The sequence below is a fragment of the Dromiciops gliroides genome, chromosome 3 (genome assembly GCF_019393635.1).
Source record: "Dromiciops gliroides isolate mDroGli1 chromosome 3, mDroGli1.pri, whole genome shotgun sequence".
NCBI classification, from domain to species: Eukaryota; Metazoa; Chordata; class Mammalia; order Microbiotheria; family Microbiotheriidae; genus Dromiciops; species Dromiciops gliroides.
The window spans coordinates 6,254,321-6,279,331 of record NC_057863.1 but is presented as its reverse complement, the minus strand read 5'-3'; the positions used below and the strand labels follow the sequence as shown (position 1 = coordinate 6,279,331).

Sequence of the window (25,011 nt, the reverse complement as noted above, 5' to 3'; positions counted from 1 at the left end):
TGGAGCAATCATGTCATGAGTTTAAGAGCTCACTCACTACCTTTCCTCTGCCATCTTGGCTCCACCCTGGAAGTCTATGCATTAACTTTTAATTACTATGACTTAGGTTCATCTTCAATGCTTAAAAAAAAATAGATAAAAACCAAAATGAATTAAGAAACAAAATGGTAGTGTAGTTCCGTTTATATCCCTGTAAGGTTCTGTGGCTCTTTGTTTAGCTGCCTTATTTCTTCATCATTTGAATAACTTAGGTTTGCAAATTAGAATTAATCCTTTAAAAATTTCCAGTCTCTAATGGACAACTTCCTTTCTAAAATTTTAGGCAATTGTACCCTGTTGCTGCTCTTCAGTCATTCAGTCCTGTTTAACTCTGTGAATACATAGACAATATCATATCAACACTGTCCATGGAGTTTTCTTGGGAAAGATATTGGAGTGGTTTGCCATTTTCTTCTCCAGTGAAGTAAGGCAAACAGAAGTTATGTTACTTGCCCAGGGTCACACAGCCAATAAGTGTCTGAGGGCTGATTTTTACTCATGTCTTCCTGACTCCAGGCCCAGCACTTTATCCACTGAGCCTCCTGAGAGGTCCTATCTATACTTTTTCTCCCTAAACTCCAAAAAATAAATTTTAAAATCTATGATAAATCTCTGACTACAGAGGCAGCTAGGTGGCACAGTGGATAGAGCACCGGCCCTGGAGTCAGGAGTACCTGGGTTCAAATCCGGCCTCAGACACTTAACACTTACTAGCTGTGTGACCCTGGGCAAGTCACTTAACCCCAATTGCCTCACTAAAAAAAAAAAAAATCTCAGACTACAGCCAATTTAAACCCTGAACTTATCAAGCATCTGGTATTTAGTAGGTGATTAATAAATGTTCAATAATTGATTAATTGTTATAAAATTGAAAATGAGAGTATTCACTTTCTCTTAATGTTCAAATTGTTTCTATGTCAGACATCAGTTTATTATTCATACTCTGAATCAGTTTTAGAAATCAATTACATTCATCATTTCATAAATGAAATGATTATTATTAAGAAAAGTTTAGAATGTATTAGATATTCTGACTTCAGATGAGAGAGAACTCTCACAGAATTCTTCATAGTGGAAGTCTCCCCAAACAATTCACCATGGCCTGGGGACAAATTCTAATGCTTATCAATCTCTTCCTTATGCCTAATTGTTCTATAATGTGATACTGCAACATCACTTCCATTTCTCCTTCTACTGATTTTCTCACAAGCATTTTCATCCTAGCCCACTCTAGTTCATATATTTCTGCGTGTGAGCAGATTCTCTTAATATGCATGTCGATTAATCACTTGTTGCAAGTCCCTGCTATACTTATGACACGAAAATTGACCTCTTCACATTGTTTTCTTGTTCACCGTGTTTCTTACCCCTAATATGAGTGTTATGTTTAGTCATTTGAAGACATGAGACTTGATCCTTGCTCATTTCTTCAGCTGTTATATGCTATGAATTATAAGAATCACAAAATCAAACTATTTCCAAATCGGAAGCAAACTTTGTGGACTTATAGTCCACTTCATATCATTAAAAAAATTGCTACTATAGGGCAGCTAGGTGGCACAGTGGATAGAGCACTGGCCCTGGAGTCAGGAGGACCTGAGTTCAAATCCAGCCTCAGACACTTAACACTTACTAGCTGTGTGACCCTGGGCAACTCACTTAACCCCGATTGCCTCACCCAAAAAATAAATAAATAAATAAAAGAATCCCTACTACAACATAACCACATTGTATTCGAGTATTTATTCTAAGATCTCCAAGGAAGAAGGACTTCCTATTTCACAATATCATTATTTCCACTTTTCTATTATCCAAATTGTTAAGAACTTATTTTTCCCATTAAGTATAAATATTCCTCTTTACAAGATCTACTGATTGTTCTGAGTTCTGCCCTTTGGCATCAAGGAGAAAGTGTCCAATCTATCTTACATGATACAGCTTTTTGAGTTCTTGAAATCAGCTCTTTTCCACACTGTAAGTCTTCTCTTCATTTTTAATACCCCCAGTCACTTCACCAAATGCACACCCAGTCTGTAATCTAGTCTTTTCATCATTTCAATTGTTTTTTTGATTTTATCCAGTTTATTAATATGATTCCTAAAATGGAATACCCAGAACTGCATACCATACTCAAAATATGGTCTTACCCAGAGAGGGATATCCTTCTCCCTGGAAGCTTTCCTTTTCTGAATCAAGACTAAGATTGCACCCACTTTTTGGCAACCATACCCCACCATTGACCTCACTTGAACTCACACTTCAAGAAATCCCCCCACTTCTTCCAAATATACAGGCATCCTTAACTTTCCTCCCTTGTTTTTTAGATTCAATTTCCTGAGCAAACATATGAGATTTTGAATCCATCCCTATGAAATATTGGAGTTCACCCAAGTCTTTACTTGATCTTTTTTTTAGATCCAGTTGTCATCCAGTATGTAAATTATCACTGGAAGGTTTGTGCCCCTTTCAAATTCAACAAAGATAATATATATGATTTTATCCCAGTCATTTAAAGTGATATTTATCAGTCCAGTGCCAAGCACAAGTACTTAAGGCATTTCACTGGAGATTCCTTCAAACTGGCATGAAGCCAAAAATGACTATTCTTTCTTTTAGTGTGGTCATTAAACTGTCTAAATTTATCTAACCATATTTTTGTCTAGCCCACATCTTCCATAAGAATAGCACAAGATTATTTAACAAATGCTTTGCTAAAATCTAGATTCAATGTGACTACAATATTCCCTTTTTCTATCAAGTTAAAAGCCCTGACCAAAATGTAAAGTTCCCTAGAATGACCTTTTTATTATATTTTTATTTTGTCATTTCATTTTTATATCTAACATTCATTTCTTTATATTCCAAGTTGAAAATTCTCTTCTACCCTCCAGCACCTGCCCTGCCCATTGAGAAGGATAGCAATATGATACCCACTATAATGTGAAGATGTGCAAATAATCTTTCTATATTAGTCATGTTGCAAAAATAAAAAAGCAAGAAAAATATAGTTTAAAATATGATTCATACTACATCAGTTCTATTTCTGGAGGTGGATTGAATTTATTCTCATGAGTCCTTTTGAATTATCATTGATCATTGTCTTGATCAAAGTAGATATCTTTCATAGTTGATCATCCTTGCAGTATTGCTATTACTGTGTACAATGTTCTCCTGGATCAGGTCACTTAACTTTGCATCAGTTCATATCACTTTTTCAATGATATTTTTCAAAAAGCACACCCCTCATCATTTTTCATAGAAAAATAATTGAAACACCACAATCATGTACCATGATTTGTTTAGTCATGTCCCAGTTGATGGGCATCCCCTCAATTTCCAGTTTGTTGCCTCCACAAAAAGAGTTGTTACAATTATTTTTGGTTTTAGATTTGTTTTTTTGTATTTTTTTTTGCAGGACAATGAGGGTTAAGTGACTTGCCCAGGGTCACACAGCTAGTAAGTGTCAAGTGTCTGATGCTGGATTTGAACTCAGGTCCTCCTGAATCCAGGGCTGGTGCTTTATCCACTCTGCCTTATCTCCAGAATGTTTAAACTTGTTTACAACTCCAACAAGAATGTATTAGTATTCTTATTATTCCATATCCCCTCAAGGATTTTTCATTTTCCTTTCATGTCATGTTAGTCAATTAGATAGATAGAAAGTTACATATATGCATGCATGCATACATACATACATACATAAGTGATAGACAGATAGATATGAGATGGCATCTCAGATTCTTTTTAATTTTAATTTATCAAATGATTAGAGATTTGGAAAATGTTTATGTGACTATCGGTAGCTTTGATTTCTTCTTTTGAAAACTTCCTGCTCATATCCTTTATTGTTGTTCAGTCATGTTTGACTATGACCTATAAACATATATGTGTATATATATGTGTGTGTGTGTGTATATATATATATATATATATATATATTGGCAAAGATACTGGAGTGGTTGGCCATTCCCTTCTCCAGTGGATTAAAGCAAACAGAGCTTAAGTGATTTGCCGATTGTCACAGAGCTAGTTAGTTTCTAGGGCCAGGTATAAATTCAGCTCTTCCTGACTCCAGGCCCAGAGCTCTATCTACTGAGCCATCTAGCTGTCCCTCATATCCTTTGACCATTTATCAGTAGGGAATGGCTCTTATTTTTATAAATTTGGCACAGTCCTTCATGTATTTGATAAATGAGAAACTTGCTATAAATGTTTTCACAGTTTCTTGCATTCCTTCTAAAAGCTTTTAACAACATTCCTGTAATGAAAGTATCCATTTTAATGCTTTTGCTCCTTTATATCTCTTCTTTGGTCATACATTCTTCCCTTATCCATAGATCTGGAAGGCAATGTTTCCACGTTATGCTAATTTGCTTATATCACCTTTTATGTCTAAAACAAGAATCATTTTTATCTCATTTTGGTATATGATGAATGAACTGTTCTTGTTGAAGGACTGTTTGGCCTTTCTGATTGATGGTTGCTTCTTTTCTTAGATAGTTGCTAGCCATTTCTTTAATACTGCCTTCTGTAATTTCTTCAGGAGCCCAAGTCATTCCCACTGACCTATGGTTTGCAATTTATATTTGCTTCCCTTTTCAGAATATCCTACATTTATCTTATGATGTTTCTCTTTTTTCTACAATCTTTTGAATACCACCAATATAATCCCAGCAATCACAATATATACTTTTGATGCACATTGATATTCTTGTTCAGTAGCAAGGCATGCAGTTTATTCGGCCTAAGTGACTTGAATTCATTAAGGCTACAAAAGAGTAAGTGTTCTTTTATTATCTCCTTGCATATATGTCATATCAGCTTTCTATTATACATTTACTTTTGGTCCTTTCCCATCAAAATATCACTTTACTTTGAAGAGAAGCAAAAAATGAATAATTGCCTTAGAAATCATTATTACATGCCCTGGAACAGAAGACCTATCCCATATTTGATTATCCTTTTTCTAGCTAATACAGAGAAATACCCACAGTATTTTCCTCAGCTTTCCTCACTAATGTCACCCCTAAGTTTTATCACTATTTCCTCAGAAGGCCACTAGCTGGAAAAGTGGGTAGAATATTGGAATAGGAGTTGGTCAGGATGATCTGAGTTGGAATTCTGCCTCAAACACTTGCTGGCTTTGTGACTTTGGAAAGTTCACTTAACCTCTGTACACTTCAATTACTTCAATTGTAAAAATAGGAATAAGGATATTAACTACCTTTCAGTGTTCCTATTGAATCAAGTGAAATCATATTTTTGAAGTGCTTTGCAGACCTCAAAACACTGTGAAAATTCTGTCTTTGGAGTGATATTAATAAGATAAGTACCATCTCATGTTTTAACATTAATCCTCTATTAGCTACTTTTTTGTCTCTCATCTGAATTTTAATATCTTTAATACCCTTGACAATTCAAATGTGGTTGCTCTGGTTTCTGTACATCCATGTTCATCCCTTCCAGACAGCTCCCATTTGCCCTTATCAGAACTGTTTCCTTTTGGGTCTTCAGAATTACATTCCAGAAAGTTTCCCTGTCCTTCCTAGACTCACTTCTACTAAGGAATTCTTATCATTCAGATCTTACTTTGCTCCAGTAAAATTATGGTCCATATGGTATTTGTGTTTCTTCTGCATCACAAACATTAATAGGAAGGGACGGGCAATCTCCTTAAGATTCCCATCCCTACTAATTGTTCCTTTTGGTGAAACATAGGATTGCCCCTTTGTTGGTTCCTCTGCCAAATACTGTAATCAATCAATAAGTTATTAGGCATTATCCTATTGAAGAAAAGGAGAGAATAAATATTTATACAGCACTTACTATGAGCTAGATATGCTAAGTGCTTCACAAATACTATATCATTTTATTCTAAGAGCTAGCCTGGAAAGTATGTGCTATTTTTCCCATTTTGCAATTGAAGAAACTGAAACAAAGAGGTTAAGCAACATGGCCAGGGTCTTATACCTAGTAAATATCTCAGGCCAGGTATAAACTCAGGTCTTCCTGACTCCTGGTCTAGCCTTCTATCCACTGTAGCAACAGTTGCTTAAAGGTCGGGGTGGGGGGGTACAGAAGATGTCTGAATAACTAAAGTCCTTCCTAACTATTATATTATAACACTGATATTTCTCGAAATTTCCCAACCAAGTTTTTGAATATTTGCCTCTTTTTTTCTTCTTACATTAAGCTTATCTCTATCATAAATTCTGAGTGGATATGTGAAGACAATACCCCATCTTTTTGTTAACCTCAAGATCTTTTTATTAGAGTTGAAAGGGGCCAAACAAATATATTCCTATGGCCTCCTTCCAGGTAAGAGCCTCTCCTTTCTGTGTTGTAAGCTATGGTTCATAAATTGGAATACCATTTTCAGAGACCGGAGAATTTAATACATATTGATTAATAAACCAGTATAAATAAGTGTCAGTGTACTAGATATTCAAATAGTACACACATTTTATAAATGTTAGAACAATAACTTCTTTAATTTTCATAAAATTTCTTATTGAGCATAGGAAATTATAGATATCAGTGTAGTTTTCTGAGTTTATGTTTGTTTTACCTTTGTCCATTTTATACAAATGCATGAAGAATCATAGATTGTTTTCATGTAATGAACTCTGTGTTGTAAGTTCTTCCACTAAAGTAGATTACAACTCTTCATGTCTTGATTGGGAAGTCATAGAGAATCTGTCTGAATCCCAGAGAAATGTAATAATTGACACCACCACCTCCACTCTCAATCACATGAAGCATGTGAAGACTTTCTCTGGTGGAATGGGCAGATGAGAACAATTCGTTCCAATATCCCTGAAGGCAGCTGAAACAGGTGCTGTGGAGTGCTTAGAATTTGGTCAGACACCAAAGTCACCAAGGTCATCCACTGCATCCTGGGCCATTACCAGTTGGTTTTACTTTTGCCTCACCATTGTATTTTGATGACTCTGGAAAAAAAGAGTGATGCTGAAGACTTTGCACAACTCTGCCTCACTCAAATTCAATTCACATACAATTCACATACATTGCCCCTGATGTCATCAGTTCTTCTCAAAAATGAAGGACAAACACCAACAATAATTTATATGTTCCACACAGTGGGTATCAAAAGGACATTTTGACTCCAGGTATTCCTGAATCTCCCACTGGGACACTGCTTCTTATTTAATCTATAAACTGTTTAATATATGGTCTACTCTCAGGTTAATTCTGGACAATCCTCAGACATCTTGGACCTATTTCCATTGGCAAATATTCACATAGTAGCTACTCAGTCGATATTAATGGAATAAATGCTAGAATGAATGGACATTAAATCTGGCAACCCATTCAGGGAAGTTCTCCAGTCCTCAAGGAAATGAAGAAAAATGAATTTTGATGACTTGTGGGATCCACTATTCCAGAGAACTATAACCACAACCACAACCACAACCACCACAGCAACAACGACAATGACAACAACAACAAGAAGCCACGTTAATAAGGCATTTTATATTTTATAGGAAAAGTGCATCAAAACAATCATGGGGGGCAGCTAGGTGGTGCAGTGGATGGAGCACTGGCCCTGAATTCAGGAGACCTGAGTTCAAATCCGACCTCAGACACTTAACACTTACTAGCTATGTGAGCCTGGGCAACTCACTTAACCCCCAATTGCCTCACTTAAAAAAAAAAACAGTCATGGGGGCAGTTGACAAAGGAATCATAGAATTTAAGAACTGTAGGGAACTTCAAAGGCATCTGGTTGAAGGTGTTCTGGTAAATGTTTAACAAGCAGCTCTTCCAAAAATGTATACAGAACACACTTTAAGTTTAACCTGAATTATTAACATTTTCTCCATCACTTTCTTAAGTTTAGAAATCAACAAAATAATAAAGCCATCCCTGATTTGTGATATTTGTCAATTTCAGAGGTATAATATTCACACTGCCGATTTAACAATTGGCTCTTGGGAGTAACTTAGACCTGGCTCTGGTGCACCCCTGAATTCCATTCAACTCACCTGTTCAAAAATCACTTCTGCATTGTATATACATGACAGGTGCTCTTTGGTTCATTGCTGAAACACCTGGGAACAATGGAATTGGTACTTCCCAAAGGAGTAAATGCCCCCTCTAATACAGCTCTCATTGGTAGGAAACTTTCTTTTGGAGCAGACCTATATCTAGTTCTTTATAACTTCTCATCATTCCGCCCTCTAGGGACAAGTAGCACACAGCTACTACTTATTCCATGTGGCAGCCCTCCAAAGTCTTTAATAGAGTGATGTTATTGTTCTTCCCATTTCATAGAGAAGAAAATTGAGGTTCAGAAATGTTAAATAATCTCTCCACTTTTATTCTGCAAGTAAGAACAGAGCCAGGATTTGTATGCCAAGTCCAGTGCATCCCACGATGATCCCCTCAGCTGGGCATCCCTATCAAGGGAAAGGGGTTTGAACATAGTCAAATCAGATCAGAAGAAGAGCTGTGAGCCAACTCTGTGGAAGCCTCATTGATGGCGGCTGGGTCCAAGACTAAGCTACAGACTGCTCCTCATTTACCCAGAGAAATACAAGGAGGTCTCCCAAGCTCTTGGATTTCCCTTCTGGATGAATGGCAAGCCACATCAATTCAAACATTGAGGGAATAAAGAAGAAACTCCTGACAAGCACCACAACAAGTCCTGGGGAGCTGGGAGCAGTCTCTCTCTTCCAGAGTTGGTGGTATGCTCCCCAGCGAAGCTTTCTGAAGATGACCCAGCTCACCACAGTATAACAGCATGGCTTTCAGGCCAGATGTGGCTTACCTCCTTTTCCTCCATAAAAAGAGAGTGAAATTGTATGCTTAGTATGGAGAGCTAGAAGGGAAATTAATGACATGTGGTCCAATGGCCCTCATGCTACAAATGCGACATCACCTGACTTGCCTGAGATTGAAACCCAGCCATTTCAGATGCCCCACTCTGGGCTCTTTCCAGATGCAGGTGTATGCAGAGTGACTCAAGTCTTACTTGCACAACCTCAGATGGGGTTCTCTGTCCCCACAGTATGGGTGAGCACAGTTCCACCACTGCCACCACCAGGAAGATATATAACAGAGAACATACAGGATGCTGGTGGGGTTGGGGGAGGGCAATAAAATACAAGCAACAGCAGTCAATAATGCCACCATTTCTCCTGATCAGTGAGTTTGGGACTCTTGTTGTAGCCAATTTGGAAGGAGGAACATTGGTAATGCACTTTATCTGCTCCAAGTTTCAGGGTATGAAAACAGCTACACAATTGCTATTTTCCAATACACCAAAAAGCATTTAATGAACATTTCTTATGTGTCAGGCACCAAGCTGGGCACTGTGGATACAAAAGTGAAAGTGCAACTGGCCCTGATCTCAAGGAGCTCACATTGAGTAAAGGCAGGATCCCCATGTGTATTCTGGGAAATATGTCTTGTTCCTATATACTTGTTCTCCTCTCACTTTGAGTTCATCTTTGTCTCCTCACCAACACAAGAAGTCACATTTTTTCTTCCCATTGCTTTTATTAATGAGCCAAAAATATTTGATCAAGTTTAAGTTCATGAATAGATGACAAAACAAAGCATCATCAATGTTGATTTCATATCAATAGCAAAGAAGTGAGGTAAAGTAAGATGGGTCCAGATTTGGCCAATCTGGGAAAGAACCCTGGCTTTGCCACTTACTACCAAGGAGACCTTGTACAGGTCACCCTATTTCAGCATGTCTGTAAAATGAGAGGGTCAGATTAGATGATCTTCATGGGACCTTCCATATCTACATCTCTGATCTGTGTGAATGTACATGGCTTTTAATTTTCATGGCTGTACCGCAGTAACATCAAGTTTTTGAACAGGTCAACAAAATCTACAAATAGGGTGGCATCTTTAGACTCCCAAGTAACAGAGTTGTGACAGCATAGCTGTGGATAGCCTTTTCAGCACCGCACAGACTGAGTTGCCAGGATAGACAGAAGGGAAGATGAGAACCCTGGATGCTGAGAGAGTTATGAAAAGCCAGTTAAATCTATATTGAGAGTTTTCCATCATGTGAACTCAAGTTAGCATAGTTTTGTGTCACAAAAGTCTAAATGAGGGTCTACAATTAGGCTATATTTTTATTTTGATTTCACAACTCCTGCCAATAACTCAAATTTCAGGCTTGTTGAGGCACATATTATCCCTGGAAGCCCCTCATGAAAATGGAACATTTGGCCATCATGCTCATCCATTTCGCTCTTGATTTGTTCTCCCTTTCTGGGTTAGGTGGAATCATATAGCTCCTATATTTGTGAGTTTGATTTTGAATGTTCTACAGAAAATCAAGCAACCCTACTCAGCTCGGCTGTGGAAATTTATGATCTCCTTTTTTTATGTCTTCTAGCAAAATACATTTGCTAGACATGTATTGATATGATCCTTTAAAAGCTATGGCATTTTTGAGGTTGTCTTCATGACTGGCAATATCAGATGACCCTAGATTTAAAGTTAAAAGAAATCTTAGAGGTTATTTAATCTTATGGCATCATTTTTTACAAATAAGGAAAAGAAGCTCAATGGGACTAAGTTACTTTGTAAGGACACAGAGGAAGTAAGAAGAAGAGCTGGGAATTGAACTCAGGTTTTCTGACTCCAAGTCTAGAACTTTTTCCATTTATCCATACTCTAGCTGTTTACCCAGAAATTCTAGACACATGCAAACTTTGTCCTTCCATACATATATGCCTATCTGTGTACTGTAGAAATGTCTAGCATCTCTTTCTCTCTCTCTCTCTCTCTCTCTCTCTCTCTCTCTCTCTCTCTCTCTCTCTCTCTCTCTCTCTCTCTCTCTCTCTCCCTCTCTCTCTCTCCATATATCTAATTTTATGATTTTAAACCTACTAAAAATTCTCCAGATAGAAAGTCTCTCCACCAAGATATTCTGGAAATTGATCTGTAATTTATATTGTTAAATAATTTTGTGGGGGTAGGGGACAGACAGGTTGTACTTTGTGAATACATGCATTTATACATGTATTTATACTTACATATGTATGTATATGTATAATGTATATGTAAATGGACATAAGTGTATATATACTTCAGACATATGTGTGCATGTACAAACATGCCATATGACTAGATGACTCCCCTGGAAGTAAGGAAGCTCTGGGTTTAAGTCCTGCTTCTGACATGTACTAGATGTGTGATCATAAACAAATCTCTTAATTCCTTGGTGCCCCCAGACAATTCTCTGAGACTGCAAGTTACAAAACAATTGTTTGACTGTCTCAGCAAAGGAAATTTCTGCACTGGGGGTTCACTCCACTGAGGAAATCATGTAGCAAATTTTTGTGTATATGAAGTTTAAAAGTCACTTGTTGGAGTCATTGGACAATGTAAAGAGTATGCCTGATGTAGTCAGAAGTTCTAAGTTCAAATCATGTCTCAGAAGTTTAATTCCTTGGTAACTGGGTAAATCACTTAACCTGAGCCTTATTTTTTTCATATATAAAATGAGAAAGTTGGAATAGATGGTCTCTCTATTTTCTTTCAGCTCTAAATCCATAGTCCTATGACACCCCACACACACACACACACACATACACAAATAAAAGTCATAAGGGAGTACTTAGGCTCTCTGCATTTATAGCCCAGATTTTACAGTTCCGTATTTATAGATTTGATAATGTCAGTCTTCCCATTTTAGCGATGGGATGTCTGGGGAGCTACAAACTTCACTGACACAGCAAAGTGGCCACAACAGATGGCAAAAACACTCGCCATTTCCAAAGATGTTCATTTTAATTTAGAGCAGCTAGAAAAATAATAATAAAGGCATGGGGGGGGTCTGATTATGAACCTTAAAGCACATGTTTCATCCCCAAATCGTAATTCCAAAAACCCCAGTGATTTATGGTTTAAACATGTCATGAGGTATTATGTTTCTCTAGTGTGATTTGTAATAATCAGAGCCTGCTTAAAACCCCAAGAAGAGGTGATGAGTCTGAGGCTAAACATGATGCTTTCTCCCTTTCCTGTCACACTCCTTTCACCAACAGCCAAAGCTTTAATTGCACCCAGTCACCTTGATCAAAGCAAGAGATTTAACAATTTAGGGCCAGGGAAAGGAGAGAGACAGAGAGAGTTAAAGCAAAGCAAGAGAGGGGGCTGAAAAGAGAGAGAGAGAGAGAGAGAGAGAGAGAGAGAGAGAGAGAGAGAGAGAGAGAGAGAGAGAGAGAGAGAGAGAGAGAGAGAGAGGCTTAGTTAAAGGATCAGTGGAAAATCTGTAGAAATGATGTAAGAGAAAGCAAAGGCAGGGATTGGAGTAAGGAGTGTAAGGCTGAAACTATAAAAACTCTGAAAAAAAGCTCAGCATCAGGGCAAAGTTAGGGAGAAAGAGCATAGGAACGTCTTTCAGATCCGGATCTCTTGAATTTTGAACAAGGTAAGCAAAATAAGGACATGGAAAAATCCTTTAAGAAAAGCCCTAATCTTCTGTTTTCACAGATTCTTTGGTATTTCATTTATTTGTCAGTTTTACTAAATTTAAAACCCTATTGCTAGGATACCATGAAAACTCTATTTCCACTATATATACGATGAGTTAGGATTTTTAAAAAACCAGTTTCTGTAGTGTATATCTAGGGAAGAAACTCATGATTATTTAATTTGGGTAACTAATTTTGTCTTATCATAGATTCACAAGAAGCTCAACTCATTCCCCCTATTTCCAAAAGAGTTTGTAAAAAGTGTTTAAGTTAGTGGTTCAAAGCTGCTTGTTGCTATTGTTTTTAAAATGTTATTGTCTTGTTTGATGTTTATAATTCCTGAAAATAAAAAATGCATAAATTTATTAATTTGAAAAAATTGTTGCAAAGTGTTTTTTCCTTTATATTTTATTCTGCTAATCCACAGAGAAGAAATATGACTTAATTTTTAAAAGGAAAGATTAATGAGGTTTTTAAAAGAATTTTGCCATCTTAAACTTTAGAAATGCACTATGAAATTTGAATCTAATAATTTTTTTTTAAAGTATGAGATCTAAGCTTTAGACTTTGTTCTTTGATTCCAGTAAGGGGTTACTTTTCTGAGCACTTTAAATTGACATTTTGGTTTCATTTAGAAGTAACTATACATTTTTAAACAAAGTTGCTTTTTAAAAAATATATATTATTATTTCAATATGTTGCTAATTAACTGCTAATACTAGAACATTATTGTTGGAACACAGAATGACTCTGATTCCAGGTTTGGTGGCATTGATGCTATCTGTAATTAGAAATCCACCCACAGGTGATGAGGTTTTCTTCATGCCTTTCAAGCTGATGAAACAGCACCTGACAGTCCAGAAAACACAATTCTCTTCTTTTCAGAACTTCCTCAGGAGTCAGGCAGACTTTCTAACAAAAGGCTTCTGGGACTAGATGTCATCCAAGTCAAGTTCATGCAGACCAATGGCCACCTGAGATCCCCTCGTGGAGCGACTTGCTCAGACCCTTTTATTCTATTCTAGGTCTTCTGATGTTGTTTTTCAAAGGTCATAAATGTTTAAGAATATATTGCACCTCAACATTGATTTGTTTTCTCTCTTTCTCGGCATCTATGAATGTGTGTATGCATGTGTATGTACATGAAATACATAGATGCACTTTCATGTGCATGTACAATGTTGGCATACATGGGTGCAGATGTGTGTATGTCTATACCTAGGCAATCTATCTAAATCTATTCCCATTTGCATTTGCTAGATTGTAGATCCTTCTCATTTCGTATATCCAAGCTCTGGTAGAGAAGTAAAATACATTAATTAATGATGCTGCTTGGGACCAGATTCATTAGGGAGCCCATGATGTTTTAAAGGCTTATTTGATGAAATATTTTTATTGAACCCTGAGACACATGAGTGAGGCGGGAGAGCTGCTCCATTTCTGATCCTGACTCTGCCAATGAATTCTTGGGTGACTTTGGACAAATGACCAATCATGCTCCACTTTGTATGTACAAAATGGGCAGTGGGTGCTCATTAAAGGCCCTCTATGGTCTATTCAACTTGGATGGGAAAGAATTGATGTAATATTATGAAAGAGGCCATGCGACAGATAAAAGGCTAGGTTTGGAGTCAGGAAGAGCTGGTTTCAAATCCTCCTTCTTAAATATAATTGCAATACACCATAGGTGAGTCAAATAACCTCTCAATTCCCCTGGTAACTTTTTAAAACTTTAATTGCAGAGAATTGTTCAATATGCATTAGTAGAAAGAGTTTCTACTTCATGAGTTCCCTGTACCAGTGAAATTACATGTCCAGACCAGGTTCATGAGTAAGCAAGTCTGGTGAGAATGCTCATAAGATTAATAGTACCATAGTCTCTAGAATAATGCCCAACTTGCATTATACATGCCACGACTTTTTTTTTCATTTTCCTTGTGTTTTAAGTTGTTTTCTAAATATCCGAGAAGTTGGAGATATCCCAGCAATATTCAGGCTGAAGCCTATAGGATGGTTAAACTTGTCACTGGCTTAGGATTCTGATCTACAGTTGATAAGAACTCTCTTCCAAATTCAAACCATGACAATCCTAAATCCTTCTAGAACAAAGCCTTCTCTGGCCTGTCTTTTTGTGCCTGCTCTTGTCTGCTGTCCCTCGGCCATATCTCCAAATCTGGGACCAGGCACCACTGAGCACTAGGGATTCACAAATTCAGAGGTAAGAGAAGAGAATTAAACTTTTGTTTTACAATTTGAAAAGAAAAACACATTGAACTAATTAGAGATATTTTGAACAGCTGGCACAATGAGATGGCCAATGCAGAAGTGATTGAAAAACTGAGAGTTTTCTGGCAATGGATGGTAATGTAATCAAATGTTTGCTTTCCACAATGCATACCAGGGTGATTTTAGCCCCATCATTTATTCTGCCCTCTTCTGCTACATATACAATTAACTCTTCATGATTGGCCAAGCCATTTTTCTGGGTGGAGATGATCCAGTGGCAGCTGGATCAATCTTGTTCTCCATTCAGTGTGGGTTTTCTTTCACACTTTCTCAGTTGACTCATTCTGAATATGCCAGGCAGCCTAGCAGAACCTATAGGGGCAGTCTACATTCTGTGGCAACCTCATTCAGTAACTCAAGCAATTTGCCCCCCACCCTTCTAGCCACAAGAAAATGCTTTTTAAGCAAAACTATGAATTTTTCTTCTTCCCTCCCACCCAAGGAAAGTATAACCCAAATAAAAATGTTTAAGGAGATGAGGCAACCCTGCTTAGAGAGATTTTTGCCTGAGTCTGAGAAGTGATGCTGTTTATCCCCATCAAAGAGTAGGGAGCAGAGAATAATTGAGCAGGAGAACACATCCCAGAAGCTGTCCAACAGTATTTCATAGAATTTTAGTTATTCATTTTGGCATTTTGTTCAGCTTCAGCCTTTCAGACACACCTGGATTGAAATGAGAGTTTTTAAAAAATCAGGTATCCCATATAGTGTTTAACTTCCATATTGCCTTGAATGCCCTACCTCCTTTCACTGCTCCTCCCTATGAATATGAACTGAGAAGAGATCAGATGTAGGCAAACCTAAGTGAAGGAACTGAGATCCAAGTTTGGGTCCTCCACCAAATTCCTCAGACAAAGCATTTGATCATTCTGTGACTCTCTGTACTAATCAGGAAAATGAGAATATTTGTTCTAGTCTTCCCGCCTCACAGGGTTGTAAGATCAAATGAAATATTCAATGTGAAAGTGATTTGGCTTTTCCAAATGTCTTTGTATAGTTTTAAGCTATTAAAGACTAAAGGGCATGTGTGTGTACATGTGTGTAGGTGTGCATGTGTGTCTATGCACACATGCAACAGAATGTTATTTCATTAGTGAAAGGAATTCCTTATGTGTGAACTCTCTCCACTGATTGAGATGAACTGCTAATCTGTAACTCACTTGAAGTACTTAGGAGGAGTTGCCTACCTTGTATGTAATCAAACAGCTGGTACATGTGAGAGGTCAAAATTAAAGACAACACTTCCTGATTCCAACAGAAGAACCCAAGGGGTAAAGCCCACAGGAAAGAGTTGTTATTCATAATCAATTCACATGCCATTGGTGGATTGTACCTTTGCATATCCAAGGCATGTGTGGTGTTGTATTATTTCATCACTGCTTTTCTTAGTCTTCTACATATATTATTTGCAGAGCTCTATGGTAAAAACATATTTCCTGGTTTAATACAATCCACACATAATCAAGGACCTTCATATTTTGTTAATAGAACAAGGTAGGAGAGATGAGTGGATCTCATCTAGACGTTTCTAGTCATTAGAACTAGTGCAAATCTTGCCTTCTCCTTTGGAATACTTCCTCTAAATAAGCTCCAGCAGATTTGACCTTGTGTCAGTATATACCCAACTCACTCAACAAAAAGCTCATATGGAAATCAGCTTCAGTGGCCTGACCATTCAAGTTTCATTTTGCTCACCCAATGTGCATGATGATCAAATAGGAATGTGTCCTCTTTAGAGCACATTAAAACCATGGCATGCCACCAGCTTGAGGCTCTATGCCATGAGATTCCATTATAGTTATAATGGACTCCCAATGAGAACCCCCTGGCACTTCTGTGACCAAGTCATAGTAAGGAAAATTCTGGGTTACACAGGTAACTAACTGCTATGTTTCTTGTTCTGTCCTAATGAGTATTACCTTCATTCTAGTGTGATTCACTTTAAATCCCAAAGGTGGGTTACTCCCAACTACCTTTTCCTAAACACTGAAAGTGATGAAGAAGAAACTTCTAAGAGATTAAAACAGATATATGCTTATAGTAATGGTTTCCCAAGTTGTCTATGTAATATGGTTTCTAAAAACAGGGGAAATACCACAAATAGAATAAATGGCATAGCAAAGGTGATATTATGTATTTGTAATCATTTTGATTTGCACAGGAAGGGAATCTTTTTTAAACTATAGGTAAATCCTATCTTAAAAAGACCAATATAAGAAATCCCAAACCTAAGGAAAAGCACATTGCTAATGGCTATTCACATACAGAGAGGACATATGGCTTCCAATAATGAGGAGATGCCCTAGAGCCTTTGAGCCTGAGATCATGAGACATGAGCTTAGGAATGTTAATTTAATTGATGAGGGCATTTGATTTCCCAAAGCAATTTCTATGTATCATATTGTAGTCTCCAATAAAGATACAGCCTGAGTATTCTAACCTTATTTTGCAGTCCCTACAGATACTGAGATTAGAAATCAAACTTTCCACTTTCCTTATTTGCATTTGTAAGCAGTGGGGATATGCAAAATTGTGTGTGCTCTGGCCCCCACTGCCACAATGCCAAGCATTTTCTATTTCCAGACTCCTCCAGAATTCTCTGGTGCAAAAGTGGTTCATTATGAAAAAGTCCCCAGTGGTATTAAAGATCATCAGATCAGAGAGCTAGAGGTGGAAGGGCTCACAGAAAACAGCTAATTTAACCTTATTTTAAAAGCGATCATGGACCCAGATGTGGAAAATACCTCATGTCTATTCCAACCCCCTTATTTTACAGATAAGGAAACTGAGGCTGAGAAGGTAGAGTTATTTGCCCAAGGTCACACAGGTAAGAAAACATCAGAGATGAAATTTGAACTCAAGTCCTCAGACACCTTGTTCACTTTACCATTGGGTCTATTGACAAGACTACTTCCAACTTAAAGGATGAATAGGCTATATAGCATGACTGAGAAATAGTGAGAGATAGCTCATGCGCATCACTGTTATCTTTATGATGCCAAGAGTGCATAATGAAGAGCCCCAAGCACTTTGGGTTATCCTCCTCTATTAAAAACATAGGAGGAAGGGGCAGCTAGGTGGTGCAGTGGATAAAGCAACGGCCCCAGAGTCAGGAGGACCTGAGTTCAAATCCGGCCTCAGACACTTAACACTTACTGGCTGTGTGACCCTGGGCAAGTCACTTAATCCCAATTGCCTCACACAAAAATAAAAACCATGGAAGGACAGAGGCAAGATTTGTAAAGTATAGACAAGCAGGGATGGACTGCAATCTAAAAGGAGGGAGGAAACATCCACCCACCCAGATGAAGTGACAAATGCATTGACAGTCTGGATTATGGGGTGACAAACTCATTGGACTTTTAGGCTTCAGCTCTTCCTTTTGAATGCATGCACGTGCGCGCACATACACACATACACACTATTCCATATGGGTTATTAGATGATTCTGAGCATTAGTAAGGTAGAAGGAGAGGAGAAGCCAAGGAGTTTAAAAACAGCCCACAGTATGGTAGCTGTTCTTAGCCGGCTTGCTCTCATACAGACAATGACCATAGCAATCTAAGTGGTTAATTTATATGAGACTATTTTCTTCCTCAAACATAAAACTGTAATGGCTTGAAGTTTAGAGAACAACGGTCATTATCTGGGAGCTTCATCAACAGACAAACAAACAAGAAATTCTTCTGGCATTTGGAGATATCTTCTTTCTAGTTCTTGAATGAAATTATTTTGGTTTTAGATATCCATTTATTTATTACATAAGGGTTGTTAAGAATTAAGTAGACATGCAAAATCCCACGTCCCATGGTTTCCATGCCTGAGTATCTCTGAATAACATTTGTGTCCAAAATGTAGTTTTGTTGAGGTCTTGTGTAAGGAATCATCTCTGTGGTGTGTGGACATTCCACTCAAAAGAAATGAATACTGATTTTTTTTACCCTATATGTGTTGAGGGGAGAAATATCATTAAAAAACATTTTAATGGCTTAGAATCAAAGGCAGAGGGTGAGAGATTCATTTCAATCTTGACACATTTTGAGCTGGAGCAGAAATGTGCCTAAATCTCAAGTGAGGAGCTTTCTCTGAACTAATAGGGATAGAACATAAGTTTGAAAAAAACCAACAAAGTGTGGATGTACCTTTAATAAAATAATGAAAAGTAAGTATGGCCCACTGTGAAGCTTCACACCCTTTGGCACACCATGATAAACATTGCTGCTGATTCTTCCCAGGGAAAGAATGGGCATCCACAGTTGAAAAAGTATTCTAGATATGGGAGGAACAAGGTAGAGTACAGAATCATGCTCACCTGTTTATTATTGGAAACTCTTCTGCTCTTCATTGAGCCCAAGATCATAGTAATATTTTTGTCTTCTAACTACACACCATCTGGATCCTTTTGTTTTTCAAACTGCTGCCTGGTTCTGTCTCCTCCTTCCTATCCTTATGATATTGATTTTTTGAGCCCATATTGAACATTTACAATTAATGCTTTCACAATTTTTCTCATTAGATCCAACGCAATCCTCAAGCTGGTCATGATCTTTTGGTTCCTGATCCTGTCTTCCAGTTTTCCGTCTTCCATCCCTCCCAATTTGGGGTCATCTGCATATTTGATACATGTGCCAAGTATTCCTTCATCCAAGTCATTGATATAATTATTGGTTTGTTTGTGTTTTTTTGCAGGGCAGTGGGGGTTAAGTGACTTGACCACGGTCACTCAGGTAGTGAGTGTCAAGTGTCTGAGTCTGAATTTGAACTCAGGTCCTCCTGAATAAAGGTCTGGTGCTTTATCCACTGTGCCACCTACCTGCCCCCCCATTGATATACTTATTAAACAGCATAGAACCAAATAAAGACCCCATGGCCACTTTTCTAGAGATTTTCAAACAAGATCTCATTAAAAATTGACCACTGTTCTTTGATTTCTGCCATTTAACCAATTCTGAATCTTTTGAATTGCATTATTGCTTCTCCTTCACTACTAGAATAATGTACAATATTTCATCAAAGGCCTCACTAAAACATAAGTAAATTCTTTCTGAAAATTTCCCAGATCTGTTGGCTAGTAACCTTTTCAAAAAGGAGGAATAATATATTGTTACTCACATATAATTGTGAGAAACTGAGAGTGGTTGGTTATCTGAATAAATTAAGGGGATGGAAAGGGCATCCCCCAATAAGAGATAGATGCTACAGTTGGATTTGTCCTATTTCCCAAATTTCTCCTAAGATTCTCACAATGACTGACCTTATGTTGGCAGTATTACCTCCAAATCCATTGCTACAGATGCAATCAGATGCTCATTTGTAACAGCATTAGATCCTTCTTATTCAACTGGATACTTATTTGAAAGCCCTGTCTTAGTTGGAGGTTAGTTTCAAACAATGTGTTTAATTAATACCTGATCACATTCCCATCTTGAGACTGCCTCAGTAAAGACTATTAGGAGCAGTATGATATTGTCAATAAAGCCCGAGATTATATAAAATTTGAAATTTTCTGCCCCTGTGATAAGTTCCTTTTCCCTCCACAATGAGGTTCAAAGTTAAAAGTAAAAAGGTTTTCATAACACATAATTGCAAGTGCTTATAATGGAGAAGAAAATAATGTAAAGAGCTCTGGGATTGAAGCCAGAAGGCATTAGTTCAAATTCTACCTATAATATGTACCAGTCTGTAACCAGGGGTTTTATTAGTCGTTTTCATATTAGCAGTGGAAATACTAGAAGTAGTGGGAGTGATGTTAGCTATAGTCAGTCAGGTCTACTTCTCTACTCTATTTAGAACAATCTCCTATATTTTAAATTCCTCTGACAAAATTTTGTGTAAAATTTAAACATGATAAAATATAGGAAGTCAGAGTTTTTAAAAATTTGATTTAAGAAACCTTTATTTCATGATCATTGTCAGCAAGATACTATACTTAGCCTTGAGGGAAGAGAGACTAAAATAGGAAAATGCATATTCTCAAGGATACTATCATCTATTGGTGGAGAAAACATGTATACATTTCAGTAAATACAAACTAAATACAAATTAATGCAAGGAATAAGGTGTCATTTACTGGCATAGAGAGTCAGAAATGATTTAAATGAGTAATGGCACATCAGCTGTGGTATAAATGAAGTTAGGAAGTTGAAGAGGTCAAGGGTGAGGAGGAAAAAAATGCATTAGGACATAAAAGAATATTTGGGTAAAGGTATAATGGTGGGGGTCAAATATTGTATTCAGGTAACAGCTCGGAGTTCAATTTGACATGAACAAAGCATCCATAAATGGGAATAATAGAAAAAAAACACTCAGAGATGTGGGTTAGACATAGATTCAAAGATTTAAATGTCTGGCTTGGTAAATGCATTTTCTGTTAGATACTGGGGAGCCACTGAAGATTTTTGAGGAGTGACTGACATGTTCAGCTCTGTGTTAGGAAGATGACTTTGGTAACTATGCGGCACATGCCTTGGATAAAATATAAATTGCAAGCAGGGAGGTCAAGAAGGAAACCTATTACTGTAGTCCAAGAATGAGATGAAGATAAAGGAATCAATAGCAGTCTACTCCAAATAATGAAATCTGAAATATTTCATTCCGCAGATGGAGTCCAAACTTGGTAAGGGGAAAAGAAAATATTATATGATCCTGAATAAAGGCTCCATTTTCTTCCCCAGATCTGGTTTGTGTAAACACTGGATGTGGCATATAATTAGTGTTATTTTTTAGTGTTTATCCATATATATAGATCTACTTTTATAGGTATCTCATTTAGGGGTGTGGTCAATATTTGAAGGGGGCTTATATTTGGACAAATCGGAATGTATTTTTAGATTTTATGGTATCTTACTCCCAGAAAGACTTTAAGTATATTACAAACATTTCTTAAAATAGTCATGTGAATTAAATGCTCTTATTCCCACAGAAACAATTTCCTTCATCTTCATACCATCCTGTGCAGGATGTTGGCATCTGTAGTTACATTGTTGAGTTTTCATGGGTTTTGTGACTTGACAAAGGTTGTTATTAGAAGGGAAAGAAAAAGTCTAAAATGGACTTGCCTTGGCATCCAGTGTTGAACAGATTAGTCAGTATATGCTTTTAATCACATTAGATAAATAGGAGGGGATTCAGCTGGGGCATACCCATATCTCCCTTTTAAATAGGATTCTTTGGTCAAAATAAATGCATTCATTTTTCCTTCTAATATGACTTACCTATAATATAAAAGCATAAATTTTGTCCTTGTTTTTCTTGTCAAGGTATGGATCATTTTAACATGTTGTGATTCCCTTTCCAAACTGGAGATTTTGTGATTCTTTTTTTTTTTTTGGCAACTCAAAATGTTGACTAAGAGAATTCACTTCTACAAATATTTTAAAGCTAATTTTATTGACTAACTCACAAAGTTATTCAGTGTTGCTATCTTATAATCAATCAAGCCATCAATCAGAAAACGTTTACCACGAAGGAACTATGTGATGGGCACTGTGCTTGATCGTGAGTAAATTTCAAAGTCGTGAGCTATTTTTGCCCAGTGTGGACAAAACACTAGAGAAGGGCTAAACTGGGAGAGCCTCCTTGCTCACTCCCTGTCATTTCCTGTGTTTCTAATTTTGCAGGGTTCGGGTTTCACAGGTTCTTCAAAATGGGCTTTGTGTGGCAGGTGCCAGGGTGTTTATTTGTATTAGTCTCCCCAGTACTAAATTTAGGTGCCTGGGACTTTTAGATTAAAGGCAACCAGGATGTTATTAGACCATAGGAGTACATGTTTTCAAATTGACCACTTTTTTTATACCCACATCCCCAAGTAATCAGGATGTGGTTATCACCAAGGTGTGACACTGTTACTTTTCATCCCCATGCGGGTGTAGGCATCAATGTCGACATGATGGAGGTGGACATCAGGACAACGCCCACAAAGTCCTGTGCAACCACTGAGTTCCATGGGCAAGAAAGGAGCTGAGGAATAAGAAGTACATAGCAGTCATATGATAAGCCAATCAAGGAAAGACCCCTGAAATTTTTCAAGCTTTGTTACTTTTAATATAAGAAAATAGTATAAGAACAAGTGACATATATGTGGCACTGTGTGAACATTTTTTACTTTCTCTGAACCTCACAAACATGTCAGGTGGTACTTGGGGTATTTTCATGTTCATTTTACAGGTAAGGAAACTGAGTGTCTAAGAGATTGAGAGATTTTCTAGTTGTCATGAAACATATACATGTTAGGGGTCAGTTTATATGTGTCAAGGGTGGCATTTGTACCTTGACTTCAAATCCAATCTTCTACCCACTTTGACACAATCATTCCTGCTCTTCCATGCTTCAGAGAGAGTTGGTGAATGGGGAATGAAGTAAGTAGACCAAGATAATAAAAACTATCGATATTATGTGTTTCTTTATGGTGAAGAAAATCAGTGAAGAATAACAAGATGGGGGTAGATTAGGCTTCCTGGGTAGCTCTCTACAGGAATACTTCGAAGTTTTCGGCCGGAATGTTGACCAGATAACTACAATATTCCCTTTTCTGTCTCCTTTCTCCATTCATAGAGAAGATTGATTTTTTTTGATACAGAAGATTTTTTGTAAGCTTATGATAAATTAGAGTAACCACTGGCACACTGCGTCAACCTATCACAAGCAAGTGACTACTGAGATACTTAAGAAATATTTGTTATTCAAGAAAGATGATGTTAATGTAAGGCTGGTGGAGAGCACCTTCACAACCAAAGTTATGAAATACTAGTTTTTCTTGTATTCCTTGATAGAATGGAAAGTGCCTAGGTCATTCTGTGAGCCATAAAATAATAGGATAACCAATCCCAGGATCGTAGACCTGCAACTGAAATGTAAACCAGAGGCAGATCAGACTGGCCAACTCATTTTATAGATGAGGAAACTGAACACCAGGGAGACTAAAGGATTTGCCCAAGTTCAAAAAGAGGCAAGTGATAAATGTGAGGTTTGAATCCTGGTCCTCTAACTCCATAGGAAGTCCTCTCTCATTAGATCATAACAAGGAATACTTGTTTGGAATATTTCACTGTTATAACTGTTTTGTTTTTTTCATGAAGCTCATAATCAGATACATCAGCATGAAACAGACATGAGCTGGAATGGCTGAGTTCTATGCCATGGGAGTGTGATCTCGGGCTGTTCTTACCAAGAACATGAAGTTGCATCATTAACATGGTAGCACTTAGGCAGGCCTAGAGTATAGGTCCAGGGTTCTGGCACACCTTCACAGGAGATTCTCACTGGTCTTTTCTCTTAAGGGGAATAGAAGAGCCAATGAGAATGCTCTTTCCCCAAGTATCATGGCTCTTTCTTGAACATATGTCTTTATGCAGCAGGTGATGATTTTTGTGGGACTGTGGTAGTTCAAGAAGACCTGTGAATTATCCCTGTATTGTCCCTGTACCGAGAGAATCAGTTTAAATGGAATTCAATTCATTGAGTGCTTTCCCACTAGCCTTGGTTTTGCCATAGTAATTTAGCCATGTTTTAAGTGATTTTATGCCTCTTTCCTGAAGTCTATTGACTATGTGTGCTCTGTTTTCCAGATGCTGGACTGGAGATTTGTTGCCACTCACTTGATCCTGGCCATTTTCCTGATGCAGTGGAGTACTGGCAAAGGGCCCGGGGTCGAGGCAACACCAGAGGTAATGGAAATGATCTTGGAGTGTCTTATATATGCCTTTCTTGAAGGAAATATCAACCAAATCTAGCTCACCAGCAGTATAGATACCTGGTAACAAATATTGAAGCAAATCATTGCATTCTTTTGGCCAATTTTCTTCAATTTTCCTATTATGAAATATAAAGTGACAGACTTAAATAGGCACCAATTCAGCTTGTAATCACATTGCAATTTGGTCAATTGAAGGTTGCAGCAAGATAGAGAAAATGGCAAAAGAATGTCCATATATTAACTCTGATTATAGCTACCTGTACTCACATCTGAGTTATCCCAAAAGGATGGAAGCCCCCAGAGGATAAGGTCTGGGATTTCCATCATTGATTCCCCAGAACCAAGCTCAATTTCTTGCACATGGTAGGCACTTAATAAATATTTGTTTAACTGAATTGAATCTGAGACATAAAACACAAGAGATAATCCCTTTTAATAGATGCCAGATTTGGGGTAAAGATAAACCAAGCAAGGAGGCAGCTAGGTGGTGTAGTGGATAAAGCACTGACCCTAGATTCAGGAGGA

At 37.5% G+C, this 25,011-nt stretch overlaps 1 protein-coding gene across 4 annotated transcripts in view; it reads left to right on the top strand.

Moving 5' to 3' along the window:
• The first annotated feature begins 12,110 nt into the window (after positions 1-12,110).
• The window catches only part of OSTN (osteocrin), a 33,070-nt gene continuing 20,169 nt past the window's right edge, over positions 12,111-25,011 (top strand). The window contains exons 1-3 of one of the 4 annotated variants that reach the window (XM_043996192.1): positions 12,111-12,463; positions 23,125-23,149; positions 24,359-24,457. In XM_043996192.1, coding sequence (XP_043852127.1) covers positions 23,138-23,149; positions 24,359-24,457 — 111 coding nt within the window. In that variant the 5' untranslated portion in view covers positions 12,111-12,463; positions 23,125-23,137. The remainder of the gene's footprint in view (positions 12,464-23,124; positions 23,150-24,358; positions 24,458-25,011) is intronic. The other 3 variants (XM_043996191.1, XM_043996194.1, XM_043996193.1) reach the window with 3 other exon arrangements.